Source organism: Hippocampus zosterae, chromosome 7 (assembly GCF_025434085.1).
Source record: "Hippocampus zosterae strain Florida chromosome 7, ASM2543408v3, whole genome shotgun sequence".
Lineage (NCBI taxonomy): Eukaryota > Metazoa > Chordata > Actinopteri > Syngnathiformes > Syngnathidae > Hippocampus > Hippocampus zosterae.
Genome location: NC_067457.1, coordinates 20168836 through 20182966, shown reverse-complemented (window position 1 = coordinate 20182966; position 14131 = coordinate 20168836). Strand labels below are relative to the sequence as shown.

At 44.1% G+C, this 14131-nt stretch overlaps 2 protein-coding genes across 4 annotated transcripts; both read left to right on the top strand.

Moving 5' to 3' along the window:
- The first annotated feature begins 7037 nt into the window (after window positions 1-7037).
- LOC127604638 (transmembrane protein 196) lies at window positions 7038-11634 on the top strand. 3 transcript variants are annotated; one of them, XM_052071838.1, is made up of 5 exons: window positions 7038-7698; window positions 8605-8661; window positions 10114-10249; window positions 10332-10450; window positions 10520-11634. In XM_052071838.1, the coding sequence occupies exons 1-5, from the start codon at window positions 7534-7536 to the stop codon at window positions 10589-10591; spliced, it is 549 nt and encodes a 182-aa protein (XP_051927798.1). In that variant the 5' UTR covers window positions 7038-7533; the 3' UTR covers window positions 10592-11634. The 3 variants fall into 3 exon arrangements, with proteins under 3 accessions (XP_051927798.1, XP_051927799.1, XP_051927800.1); XM_052071839.1 differs by having other exon boundaries at window positions 7592-7721; XM_052071840.1 differs by lacking the exon at window positions 7038-7698 and adding an exon at window positions 8212-8334.
- A 222-nt stretch (window positions 11635-11856) lies between these two features.
- Window positions 11857-14131, top strand: polr1f (RNA polymerase I subunit F). Its single transcript, XM_052071834.1, has 4 exons — window positions 11857-12207; window positions 12440-12581; window positions 12673-12881; window positions 13306-14131. Exons 1-4 carry the CDS (start codon window positions 11906-11908, stop codon window positions 13883-13885), a joined length of 1233 nt encoding a protein of 410 aa, XP_051927794.1. The 5' UTR covers window positions 11857-11905; the 3' UTR covers window positions 13886-14131.

Here is a 14131-nt window from a genome sequence, read left to right as displayed (position 1 = left end):
AGTTCGGTGAGGCCATGGAAGCGGACTTCCGGACGGCTTCGAGGAAAATCTGGTCCACCATCCGACGTCTCAGGAGGGGGAAGCAGTGCACCACTAACACTGTGTACAGTGGGGATGGGGCGCTGCTGACTTCGACTCGGGACGTTGTGAACCGGTGGGCAGAGTACTTCGAAGACCTCCTCAACTCCACCAACACGCCTTCCTTGGAGGAAGCAGAGCCTGGGGACTCTGAGGTGGGCTCTCCTATCTCTGTGGTTGAAGTCACCGATGTGGTTAAAAAGCTCCTCGGTGGCAAGGCCCCAGGGGTGGATGAGATCCGCCCGGAGTTCCTCAAGGCTCTGGATGTTGTGGGGCTGTCCTGGTTGACACGCCTCTGCAACATCGCGTGGTCAACAGGGAGAGTGCCTCTGGATTGGCAGACCGGGGTGGTAGTCCCTCTTTTTAAATAGGGGGACCGGAGGGTGTGTTCCAACTACAGAGGGATCACACTCCTCAGCCTCCCTGGTAAGGTCTATTCAGGGGTGCTGGAGAGGAGGGTCCGTCAGGAAGTCGAGCCTCCAATTGAGGAGGAGCAGTGTGGTTTTCGTCCCGGCCGTGGAACAGTGGACCAGCTCTACACCCTTAGCAGGGCCCTTGAGGGTATGTGGGAATTCGCCCAACCAGTCTACATGTGTTTTGTGGACTTGGAGAAGGCGTTTGACCGTGTCCCTCGGGGAGTTCTGTGGGGGGTGCTTCGTGGGAATGGAGTACCGAACCCCCTGATACGGGCTGTTCGGTCACTATACCACCGATGTCAGAGTTTGGTTCGCATTGCCAGCAGTAAGTCGGAATCGTTTCCAGTGGGGGTAGGACTCAGCCAAGGCTGCCCTTTGTCGCAGATTCTGTTCATAACCTTTATGGACAGAATTTCTAGGCGCAGCCGAAGCGTTGAGGGGGTCAGTTTTGGGGGCCTCAGTATTACATCCCTGCTTTTTGCAGATGATGTGGTGCTGTTGGCTCCTTCAAACGGGGCTCTCCAACTCTCACTGGAGCGTTTCGCAGCCGAGTGTGAAGCGGTTGGGATGGAAATCAGCACCTCCAAATCTGAAACCATGGTCCTCGGTCGGAAAAGGGTGGAGTGCCCCCTCCGGGTCGGGGAGGAGATCTTACCCCAAGTGGAGGAGTTCAAGTATCTTGGGGTCTTGTTCACGAGTGGGGGTAGGAGGGAGCGGGAGATCGACAGGCGGATCGGTGCAGCGTCTGCTGTGATGCGGACGTTGTATCGGTCTGTCGTGGTGAAGAAGGAGCTGAGCCAAAGGGCGAAGCTCTCAATTTACCGGTCGATCTACGTCCCAACCCTCACCTATGGTCACGAGCTATGGGTCGTGACCGAAAGAACGAGATCCCGGATACAAGCGGCTGAAATGATTTTTCTCCGCAGGGTGTCCGGGCTCTCCCTTAGAGATAACGTGAGAAGCTCAGTCATCCGGGAGGGGTTCAGAGTCGAGCCGCTTCTCCTCCACATCGAGAGGAGCCAGATGAGGAGGCTTGGGCATCTGATTCGGATGCCTCCTGAGCCTCCTGAGCGCCTCCCCCGGTGAGGTGTACCGGTCATATCCCACCGGGAGGAGACCCAGGACACGCTGGAGAGACTATGTCACCCGGCTTGCCTGGGAACTTCAAGAAAAGATCTGCTTCTCGAGTTCTTCATTTTTAAATTTAAATTTTCTTGCTGGAGTATTTTTTTTTTCAATTCTTTTCTACTCTTCCTGAGCAGTGTTGTTAAAAATGTTCTACTTGAGGTGAGATTTAATGTTGACATGTACTTATAAAGTTTTACAATATATTTGATTTAGTTCCGTAAATTAATTGGCCAAAGCATGGGTCACTTTTATTGTAGTAGTAATTGTACAGCAATCAATCGGTTCAAGTTGTGATTGATATATAATGTATAAATGAGGAACTCTGCTTATCTTAAGTTGAAACTATCAAATTATTCATAAAACAGACTACTCACACTTTTTAAAATTAAAATACAAAATGTCTGCTGTGTAATTGCAGGTTAATAAGAGAGGAAAAACTCTGAAGGCCATACCAAAAGTTGATTTGTATGCTTAACTGCAACAAAACCAAAAAAGATAAGATATTTTAACCAAAGTCACAACAGGAGTGAGGACTTTGAATGTGCCCATTCAGAGTCCTCACTCCTGCTATGATTTCAGTTTCAAGTCTACTTTTTATTGCTCTGTTTTTTAAAGAAGTTGAAGTGGGGAAAGTAGTTGGGGTGACATCTAGTGTACAAATCTAAGACTAGTTCCTCTCTAAACCTATCAGAAAGGGTGGTCCTCACTCCCTATCTGGAGTTACCCGGACCTCACAAATATAGTCTTACAGGAATGTGTGTGTGTGTGTGTGTGTAACAAGACCAGGCAATCAAGTTAAATTCTTCTCTGATGTCCAACTCCTATCATCCAGAAAAAAAAAGTCTTGCTGATAACCGGTGACTAATGTTGCTGTTATTTTCCCTCTTCCAGTCATGCAGTTATGAACAATTTGTAGCTTTTATTTCTGATTGGACCTGGACAAATAAGACCAGGATAGGAAAGTCACAGATAAATTGTAAAAAAAAAAAAATACGCTAATGGTTTTTAAACTTTTTTTTTTTAAACATCAACACCACCTCAAAAAATACTTACCTCTTCATCCACCCTCATTATCACCAAGATTGAAATACTGTATTATAGGAGGTGCAGGTGTTCAACCAAAAAAAAAAAAAAAAAAAAAGGCAATGATTTTATTTTTTTAAACGTCTCTTTGAATTAAGACACGATAACATTCTGCTCAGATTATATAGTAACACTTCCGCTTAAATTTTGGCGAAAAAAAATAATGGTTAAGTATTGCGCATAAGTGAAACAGAAATTGTACCTAAATATTTTTTTTTTGGGGGGGAAACAAGCAATTCTGAGAGATTAAATGCAAATAGTATTCTAATTAAAAGGCAAATACAACTGAATTGAACTTGCACAAAAAAAAGAAAAAGTTTATGCGACTGTGCTGAGTTTAATTCAGCGGCATTTAATTCAGTGATTCATTTGTGGACCACTAGAGGGAGCCGACATTCCACCCAAGGAAATATTGCTGTTATTTTTGTTGAATTATAGGGTTGTTTTTTTTGGCTTAAAAAAATATCAAATATATTGTTATTATTGTTTTGTGGCAAAACTTGGGGGGCCAAGTTGTCTTTTTTTTTTTTCTGTCAACATCCCAAAAAAATTCATTCAGCAATGCTGTCACTTTCTCTTTCACTTTCCTGCTCATTTCATCCCTTCCCAAAAGCGGGATACAAGATAATCTATTAGCCAGCTGACATCAAGGACAGTCAATGAGAACTTTGTCGTTTCGGGCAAGATAAGCCAAAGTTTTACAAAGTAAAATATCATATGATTGGAAAACACAAAAGAAGATGAATGCTTGCAGAAAAGTCCCAGAATAAACTCTGTATCATTCCTTTGTGGGGGGGGGGGGGGGGCGTGTAAAGGGCGTGGTGTACATGCAAGTAATTTATGCGTTTTTGGCTGCACTGTATGTTTTACAGTAGACTGGGAACCAAATCAGTCACTTCAACTGCGGCAACCATAAGCTTCAATAAACTGTGACGTCACCCTTACAACGGTACGTGAGCGCGCACACGAGTGAGCGTTTATTTGTCCAAGTATGCTTAAAGGCGTGCGGCTCTCCCACTCCCTGTGCGTCATTCAGCGCTATGTCATCATTTAGCAGAAAGCCTTTCCCTGGAGTAGACTTGAAAAGGTCGGTGTGGTTCCGTCTCCCCGTCCTTCCTTTTGTCCTCATCAACACACAAACAGACGTGCAGCTGCTAAAAGTGGACTTTGGACCGCACCGGCGTCCTGTGGGAAGTCAGGGGGTTTTCTTCCCTGGTTATTCTGGTTAAGCGTGTCATTCACTAAGCTTCTCGCGTGGTCAGGCCAAGTCACATGAGAAAGAGAATGATAACGTTGAGGTGACTGTTTCGCACGTTGCAAACACGCAAATCCTATCAACTGAACCTGGAGTGTGTTGCTCATGTAACACGATTAGGATTGCAAGGAAATTGCAAACATCGTCGATTCCGTTTTCTCCCCTGCTTGAATCCGCTTTTCGAATTCATACTTTCCCTTTGCTGCAGCTTGACCCACCCAATGAGATGCCGCCCTCTTGTGGTCGAGTTTGTCAATACACCTGCATGATTCACCCTATGAGCTGGCGTTCTCTTGATCTAAAACTCTCCTTTCGACCTGCAACACATGATGACGGATGAAACAAAAAGTTATCTATTTCACAGATTTCGCTTGATATGTCATATTTATGTTTAATCTGCCCGGCAGCCTCCAATCAACCTACTTACTTGTGTTGACATTTCACCCTCAGAGGGAGTCCAAACAAGAACAGAGGGCGGCCTGGTGGTTTAATGTTCGAGCTCCTCGCACAGGATGAAGGCACAGATCCAATTTCACTGAGATGAGGGAAATTTAGAGGCCACTGAATCGGCACTGGGACGCTCTTCAACTGTATGCAAGTGTGTGTGCGTGTGTGCGCGCGTGCGTGTGTGTGTTCATCGTGATTCCTGCTGTGATGTGTTTAATACTTCATGAGAACTATGTTTACTCTGCAGAGCAGCGAGCCAACGCAGCAGATGTGACTCAAATGCGGAGCGATACAGGAAATAGATCCCAAACACGATGTGGACATTTTGACCGTGACAACCCAAAACGTGGGAACCACACAAACTCTCTCTCTCTATCTATCTATCTATCTATCTATCTATCTATCTATCTATCTATCTATCTATCTATCTATCTAGCTATCTAGCTAGCTAGCTAGCTAGCTAGCTAGCTAGCTAGTTAGCTATCCATCTATAATGTGATTCTGCGATTCGAGACTCGAGAAAATGTTATTGTAGCAGCAAAATTCACTTATCATACAGAACATGAGTGCAGAAGTGCAATTTTCAATTTAGCGTAAGATTTGGATGATAAATATGGAGTCAAAAGGTCACCAGAATATTTTGAAACATTATATTTACACAGCAAGGCTTAACTCACTTCATGCTATAACCACAATATTTAACAGATCCTTATCCCTTTAAGGGACAGCGGTTACCACAGTGGATGGATTATTATAAAACACTCATTTCTGAATGCCCCACGCTGCGCCCGCTTTCACGGGTTTGGGAAAATACCATCGTTGTCTCGCCCACTCCTGTGCATGATTTGGAATTTCAAAAAAATGAATCCATTTGTCAAGTTGTCAAGCAACCAAAAGATGACATTGGAAAATACGACTTCAGTGTAGTTGTCATTGAACGGCGTACGACTAACCTATGCCTCAACTCTTGGCTAATGCGTCTACAGCATTAGCACGAGTGCTTATCACCACGGGGCTAAATGGGTTGTTTTGTAAACAATCACACAACAGCTCAGCAGTCGGACTTGATGGGTGTCACACCTCCACCGATACAGTGGAAACAAAAGTCGGTGCCTGAGTGCCCTGCGGCTTCTTTGCTTCATTTCCCTCCTCTGCTCTTGTGGGAAGCATGACAGATTTCCCGCTGTCCTCTTCCAGCTATTACGGAGCAGTCCCCTAATGATTGCGAGCCCACACTGGCAGTGGATGGCAACTGGGATGCTCATAATGGGCCTCAAGGGGACCGCAGGGTCCCCGGCACCTCCTGTTAACTCATCTCTCTTTATCCACTTAAGTGGGAGGAAGTTTCGATATCTCCGATTGCTACACTTGGTTTCTTGCTGCCTTTGGCTCACGCGTAAGTCATCAAGTTCGTGGGCTTTATTTTCACTTTATAAAAACTTTGACAAAAGTACGTACGGTACTTCTTCTTTTTCAAACAAATCCCCTGACTTGTTTGGCAGGAACGGACACTCTCTAATATTTCGAACCACCAGTAGCACAGTAATAAAAATGCACGGGCCCATGTTTGTGACCGAAAGGATTGTCATGTAGAGCACGAAACGGAAAATACATTCCATGAGTCACGATACAGTAAGACGCGCTGATCCATGCTTCCGTACAAGCTGCTTTTAACCTCAGGCTCGTCAATATTGTAGTCGATTGATCAGTTAAAAAGCCAGCCCCGGTGCAAACTCTGATGTCTTGGTGCATTGATTGGACACTGCAAGGAGCTCTGGCTAAGTGTGATTACCCGGGAAAGCCTGGCAATTAATTTTCGGGCTTTTCCCTTCATTCTCCAAAAAAATTGCTCATTCATGTCGTTTTGTTACAGATTGTTAGTTCCGTTTGGATTCCTGATTTAGTTAGATTTTTTTTTTTAAACCAGTGTAAATGACACGACTGGTTAGCACGTCGGCCTCACCTCAGAGGTGCAGGGTTCGATTCCGGCTCCAGGATAAATGTATTACAAAATGGATAGATGGACCGAGAACAAATATGACAGCGCTCAAGTGCTTTGCTAAATTTGACACACCTGCTCCCTAGCTACATCTGATACCTTATAGCACAGGTGTCAAATTCAAGGCCCCGGGGTCCAGATGTGGCCCGCCAAATCATTTTATGTGGCCCGCGAAAGCAAATCAAGCATGTCAAATTCCATGACGCTTTTGATAAAGTCTGAACCAAAATGTGAAATTGTCATATGTAATCCACAATAACAGTCATTATTCTTGACTTCTGATTTTAAAACTAGTTATTCATCAATTTGTTGTGTGCCGTGTATCTAATATGCGGAGGGGGATTCAACTTCTTTTAAACTGTTTCCCAAAATTCATAACGGCCCTCCAAGGGAAACCGTAACTACAATGTGGCTCACAACAAAAATGAGTTTGACACCCCTGCCTTATAGCAAATGCGTCATATGGCACTGTGGAGGCAAATGGCTCACTGGGCCCAGTTTCCAAGTTTCACATAGGGGTGTGCACACTTTTGTTGCCAGCCATTTCAACATTGATGGCTTTGTATTGAGTTACGTTGAGGGACAGCAGATTATACAATATTCGCACTGTCTACTTCACATCGCAGCAACATCTCAAGAGATCGCGAGAATTTTAAACTAGAAGTAGAAAAAAATCGCAATTCTTTTTTGTAATGAAATGTGTTCAATGAATAAGTGAAGCTTGTTTTTTTTCCCAATCGCACTAGTGAACTAAATGTCTTTTATGTATTAAAAAAAACTACTGGTAAGCACTTGAGTAAAAGTTAATACTAAACGACGTGTAAACACATACACGGCACGCGTGCACGCGCCTATTCGCCGTGCGCGCGTGCCGTTGAGCTTGAGAAAGCGTGGACGTCACATCGTCCTCCTCACATCACTCCTTCCATCTCTAGATCGACTCTCCTTTTTCTCCCTCCTGACACTTTTCCTCCACTTTCGGCTCACGCGATTACTTTTTTGAAACAACTCGAAGCAACTTGTTTGGATCCAGCCACTTTCCTTCCCGATGTAGGACCGCGCGCGGCGCTCCCGGCGACCGAGGAGCGGACTTCTCGTGCCGGAGGCGGAGAGATGCCCCGGGTGGGATGTGCTCCAGCCGCAAAATCCTGTGGAGCCTTCTCCTCCTGTCCGTGGTGGAGGTGGGCCTGGGCGTGGCGAGCATCGTCCTCGGAGCCGTGGGCATCAGCTGGGCTCGGGGGGAGCACAAGCCGCGGCAAGGCGACGCTTCGCCCGTGTGGAGCGGACTCTGTGTACGTGACTTTGCTACTTTTTAGTAAGTTGGCGGGTGGACTAAAAATAGTCATCGTGTTCTCAGTTCGATAAGAGTTATGGTACATTCATTTATAGACATTAAAAGAATATATATATATAATTTATTTATTATTCATTCATTCATTCATATTTTTGGAATGTGGGAGGAAACCGGAGCACCCGGAGAAAACCCACGCAGGCCCGGGGAGAACATGCAAACTCCACACAGGGAGGCCGGAGCTGGAATCGAACCCGGTACCTCTGCACTGTGAAGCCGACGTGCTAACCACTGGACTACCGGGCCGCCCTATATTATTTATTAGATATTATTTATTTATTATTTATATTATTATTATGTATATATTATTATTCATTATTATTATATTATTTAGATATACATTAATATATATATGTATTTTCCTTTTACTGACCTATTTTCTCCTTTTTATGTGTGGTGAGTGCAAAGGGTCTAATCCTTTTTTTTTTTAAATTCATGAGTCTGCACTTTTTCAGCATGTTCTAATTCTCAAGGAGTTATTTTGGCAAAGGTCTACAGCAGGCACAGTGGCTGGCAACACAAGCCAAGAAGCTCCCGCTGTCTATTGGCTGCAAAAGTGTGAAATGATTCAGAGCAGGTCACTTTGCTTGTGTCTGGGTTGTTTTTGTACTACGCTCATGCCAATTTGTACTCTCGTGACAGTACCTCTCACATTAAAAAGAAAAAAAAAACCCTTCATATTCTATTCAATGAAGACTTCAAATTGCCCATGGGAGTGTGAGTTGTCTGTGTCTTCTGCGATTGGCTGGTCACCAGTCTGTCGTGTACACATTTTAAAATAGACTTTTTGTGATGTTTTCACCCTGCCAAACACCTTCAGCACGTGTTTGTTGTTTCTCTTTCTCAGTTTCTGCTCTGCGGGATGTGCGGAGTGTTGTGCGCTCGAAAGAGAACCGGCCTTACTGTAAGTTCAGTAATCCTTTCTTTGTTGATGCATCCCGTCTTGTGCCTAATCTATGCGCGTTTCTCTTTGGATGGAGGCTATTTTTGCTGCAGCAAACAGGAAGAGGACTCCAGCTGCCTGACACATGGGGAGTCTTGATTATTATTTCATGCTTTTTAACCCATTTGTGTCTCTTGGTTCTCCACTGACAATTAAACATCATGTCATAAGGTTTTCCATGACAGAACTAACTTTGACCAGCTTTTAATAGCAAGCCATCTTCTTTCGGAATTTGGTCGATTATATATTTACCACACTGGTGTCAATGTGTGTGAAAGACGTCCGAGGAAAGCAGAGGCGGGCAAGCAGTCACCTCTCCTCTTCTCTTTCTGTCCAAGTCCTCGTCTTTCCTCGCCTTCAACTCTGGATGTCTGCTTGTCTGGGTAATGATGGATCAATGTCAGCACAATGGAAAAGAGACCTTTGCTTCACCCTGCACCCACCTCCACTTATTACCACTTTCTCCATTGCTTACTGCCACCCACTGCTTTTCAATCGTCTTTTTCTCCTCATGTCTTTCTGTGCCCCCCCTGACCCAAGTTCACTCTATGCCTTCGGGCCAATGATCGCATTAGCATAGTTTGGTTCAGGAGTCCTGTCAGCCAGACGCCTCACACACCTCACAGGGTAATGGCTGAAATTGGAGATGTCCTTTTCAATGTGGTTGCAAACAGTGAAGGCACCTCTGCTCATTTCCAAAGAGACAGAATACAATCCTCCCTCAATCAATTTGACCTGATTATTTGACTTGCCGAATAAAGGACCTGCATTCATCTCATCCTGTGTGTGTGTGTGGGGGGGGGGGGGAATGATTGCCATGCTGGGATTCAGAGCCTGCCTTTACCCAATGTGGCACTGTTGGTGAGATTTTACACAGGGCAATTTAAATATGCATCGTAAGGAAACCCAATCGCATTGTTTTTATTAATGCCTTTCATTCGCATGATAACATCATCCAATTCACGTGCTTAAAAAAATCACCCCCGAAAATTTAAATACAATCTAAATGCCTTAAACTAGTTTAACATAGTATGTGGGAATGCTAAAGTCTTCATCATCATCATCATAACTAGAATATGCAATTTCAGGAGGACATACATGCAAATGCTTAAATGCTCAATGGGGAGGGGGGGGGGAATATGGAACCGTGGAATAATACGGGTGAAAAATGTGCAATATATTATTTTGAATATCGAAAGGGAATGAGGTGAATCTGTTATGTTGAAAGTTTCATTGGACATGATTGGTGCATTTCATTTTATGGGTGTAAAATGTATATTTTAAAAAAATCATTTGGGGTTATTGTTTCACCTATGCTGTAGATTTTAGGGCGTAATGAAGATGGACATTTGCACTCCCCTTTTCATTGTTTTGATTTTTTTACTCATCTCATCTGTCGTCTTGTGTTCTCAGATGATTTTGTTCTCGGCGTGCTGCATCTGCGGTCTGATTGGCGGCATCCTCAACTTCCAGTTTGTCCGTGCGCTCACAAAACGACCAGATTCCATGCAATCCATCCACTTTGCTGCCATGACTCTGGCCTGTCTGGGTAAAACTGGACACTCGGCGTGACAACCAACAAGCACACATGCGACGATATGCCTTAACGGTTTTCCCTATCTTGTCCGTAGGGATCTCCTCATGTACATTATCCACTTGGCTCACCTGTCGTCTGGCCAGTTCCGAGCAACAGAGGATGTTCTTGGAGAGGGAGCACTCCTTGCACCATTCACACGAGATGACAGAGAAGGTAGCAAAAAAAAAAAAGACTTCTCATTGGCTAGCTTGCCTTTTGACCTAATGCGTGCCTGTTCAACAGGACATCTTGGACAACTCCAGTCACGGTATACCTCAGCTCTCCTACAACGGACACACCAGTGCATCACCATGATGACAACTTGAATCATTTGCTGTCAATACATAAAGCGTGGCTGTACTGCAGGCGCAAAAATGCTTTGACGTATAACAATATCAATCACAGGAGGGGGACTCTGTGCAGACAGTGAAGTGAGATTTTTATTTCTTATTATTATTAGGATGGATGGAGTGCATTGGACCTAACCAAAGAGGATGAATTGACATTTTAGTGTCAAATAACCACTTGATGTCATCAAAACTTTAAATGAATGAGCAGAATGGAAAATATTTTCTTTCTCTACTGCCTCAAAATCAGTTAGTCAGGCTTTACCTCAGTGTGGGTTTTAATTCAACATTTTCTAATCTGCTTATCCTCGCAAGGGTTGCGGGTGTGCTGTAGCCTAACCCAGCTAGGGTGTTCAATTAACCTGTCATGCATGTTTTTTTTGGAATGTGGGAGGAAAAAGGAGTACCCGGAAATAATTCATGAAGGCACGGAGGGAGCATGCAAACTCCACACAGGGAGGCCAGAGCTGGAATCGAACCCTGCACTGCTGCACTGTGAGTGAGACATGCTCACCAGTCGTCCACCGTACTGCCCTATTAATTGGAACAAAATAGTTATAATTTTGCCTATCTGTAAAACTTTGCTACATTCTACTATTTGGCAGTACAAGTTCATCTCAGTAAACTAGAATATAGTGGGGGAACGTTCTTTAGTTCAGAAGCTCACTTCAAAAAGAGTATTTGGATTGACTTGATGATTTTTTCTATATTTTCTTAGAGCTCCTAAAACTAACCTTTTGAAAAATCTATTCTAATTCATTCATATGTATCAGTGTCAGTCACACCTACCAGTAACAACATGACCTTATTATTAAATGAAGACCTGTCTGGCAATGTCAAGAGGGCAATAGTATCCTAAAGGCAAAAATATAGCTATGGGTTGGGATGGATATAGTTAAGCTTGTGCAAATGTACCTCGTAACATTACTGTCAGGAATGTAGTACATACTGTACATATTTTTATAAATACTTTTAACTATGGGTAAGTCAATAAAAGTCTAATACAACATTGGAACTGAAAAACAAATGTGTGTGTAAAAATGAATTTTATACATATACAGTATATAAATATACTATATACACACATATACAATATAACATTAATTTATTTACTGTCTGTGGAACGTATGCTTTATGCTCATTCGACTTTTGGAGTTTCTATTCCATTTTTGTCTCCAGTTTTACTTTCACCTCTTCACCAGCAGACGGCGATGTAAACCGTAATTGAAGATTCCCGAAGCGGAAGTCGGCACTCGTTGACTTTCCGCTCCTCTTTGGCAATATGGCGAACTTGAAGCATGCCGAACACGACCAAAAACGTCTGGAAATGTCCGGCGAAATCCTCGAACATTGCGCTCAGAACCCGACAGTTACAGCGTCCTCTACGTCTCGGGCAGATTTGGTCGAGGTTCCATGCGTTATCCCGTCTTTTGCCGCCGCTTCCGAACTTTTGTCAGCGCCCTACTCTTGTCTGGTGATGAACACACGCCGAAGACACGTCGTCCTGCCGCCCATGTACCTGCACAAGAAGAGGACAGCGTTACGAGAGGAGTTACAGGCCGAGCTGCTCAAATTCTCACCGAGGTGACACAACTCAGTTGGTTAATTTTATTTGGTGATGCGGTGTAATAGGTTTTCGAATGTAGGTTCACATTTGTAAAGCTTGAGAAGCACTGTTGTAGAGTCTTTGCTAAACCGCAGGTCCCAACCTAATTTAAAGATGGAATAATATCATTGGCTGAAATGATTGTGACATGTCCACAGCGACTGTGAACGTGTGTTTTAACCATGTGCATTGTCACGCTTTCTCCCGCAGCCTCCAAGGTGTACCTCTAGCTTATGACAATATCCAGATTTTGCGCAGCCATGGAGACATTTATGATGACAGCGGCTACATTCACATGGACATACAAGCCAACTTTATTATATTTCAACCTCAAGAAGGACAGAGATTGCTGGTCAGTATTGCAGTTAATCGATTATAAATCGACATTGCGATGTAGTAGAATGCAATTCTCTAATCGGGGTTTGGTGGTGGGGGTCCTCCAGGGGAAGGTGAACAAACTTGGTGTGAGCCACGTGGGCTGCCTGGTCCACAGCTGCTTTAATGCCAGCATTCCTAAGCCCAACCTTGTCTCTGTGGATACCTGGAGGGACGCGGGCCCCAGGATCGGAGCGGAGCTGGAGTTTGAGGTGGTTGCGCTTGATGCTGACACTGCCGGTGTGTTGCTTATAAGAGGAAGGCTGAACAGAACCAGGTATGCATATGATTTATCAAGTCATCTTGGAATCGATTATGCTATTGCGTAATTGGATAGATTTTCGCCCCCACCCCAAAATCTCTTGGGTCTGGAGTCTCGCATCTTCACCAACAGAGAGCGCTAACGTACAATGGCACCGCCGTGAAATCCCACTTCACATTTAAATGCACTGTACTGTATAAGCAAACATTACATCTACAGACAAACTTGAAAATTCCTCGGGGTTAGAAAATCCGACTTTACGGCTTTTCGCGTTTCAGTTCCGATAAAATTAACTGCAAAAAACAAGGGATTACTGTAATCCATCTTTGAATTTTTGGTAATTTAAAAGCATCTGCGCCAAAGTGCGTATTTTGAATACCATCCCAATGCTTTGTGTTTGTCTCAGGGAAATTAATGTAATCCTGTTTGTGTACATCAGGGTTCAGGAATTGTTGGCCATTACAGAGAGCTCCGATTCGGGTGTCGCCGTCAACCAGGTCGAGTTAGAAGACATACAACCGGTCACAGAGGCCACTGAGGAGTCTGTTGACCAAGACGCCACCAAGAAGAAGAAGAAGAAAAAGAAGAAAGAGAAAATCAAAGAAGAAGAAGAAGCGGTGTGGCCGTCCTCCCAACTCGATGGTATCGGGACAGGGAGTGAAGCCAATGGTGAGAAGAAGAAAAAGAAGAGAGATAAACTCAAAGAAGTGATAAAAGAGATGTCGCCGTCACGCCAAGATGATGGTAACGCTACACTCGAGCTGGATGGAACGGAGAGTGATGCAAATGGTGAGAAAAAGAAGAAAAAAAAGATGAAAAAAGAGAAGAGGATAAAAGAAGAGGAGGAGCTGGTTCAGATCTCCCCCACGGAGATCCACGCCAGCGACTCCAGCGGCTATCACAGTGACAAGCCTGACAAGAGGAAACGCGAAAAGGAGATCCAAGTCAGTGCAAGTTTTAGTCAAGAGGCTTTCGAACCAAAGTTCAAGAAAAAGAAGAAAGAAAATGACATTGCTTGAAAAATCCTTGAATGACTGATCAGTGTCGTCAGTTGCCATTCGTGGCCTGTAGAGGGCGCAAAACTGCTTCACAAAGCAGCTCACTTGGACTCCTCGTTTATGACAAGAATCCAATCTGTGGAGATCTCCTCCGTGCCTCATAACGCTCCACAAGCGGGGGCTAAAGGCTACAAAGAACTAACGTGAAATATTAAGGACAACAAACCGAAAGTTTATGCTGAATAAATATATATTCTTTCAAAATTA

Excerpts from the sequence above, each read along its gene's own strand:
- LOC127604638 (XM_052071838.1), top strand. The coding sequence starts at position 7,534 with ATGTGCTCCAGCCGCAAAATCCTGTGGAGCCTTCTCCTCCTGTCCGTG. Across the intron at positions 10,250-10,331 it reads CATGACTCTGGCCTGTCTGG|GGATCTCCTCATGTACATTA; the intron begins GTAAAACTGGAC and ends TCTTGTCCGTAG. Across the intron at positions 10,451-10,519 it reads CACACGAGATGACAGAGAAG|GACATCTTGGACAACTCCAG; the intron begins GTAGCAAAAAAA and ends CCTGTTCAACAG.
- polr1f (XM_052071834.1), top strand. The coding sequence starts at position 11,906 with ATGGCGAACTTGAAGCATGCCGAACACGACCAAAAACGTCTGGAAATG. Across the intron at positions 12,208-12,439 it reads CTGCTCAAATTCTCACCGAG|CCTCCAAGGTGTACCTCTAG; the intron begins GTGACACAACTC and ends TTTCTCCCGCAG. Across the intron at positions 12,582-12,672 it reads AAGAAGGACAGAGATTGCTG|GGGAAGGTGAACAAACTTGG; the intron begins GTCAGTATTGCA and ends GGGGTCCTCCAG.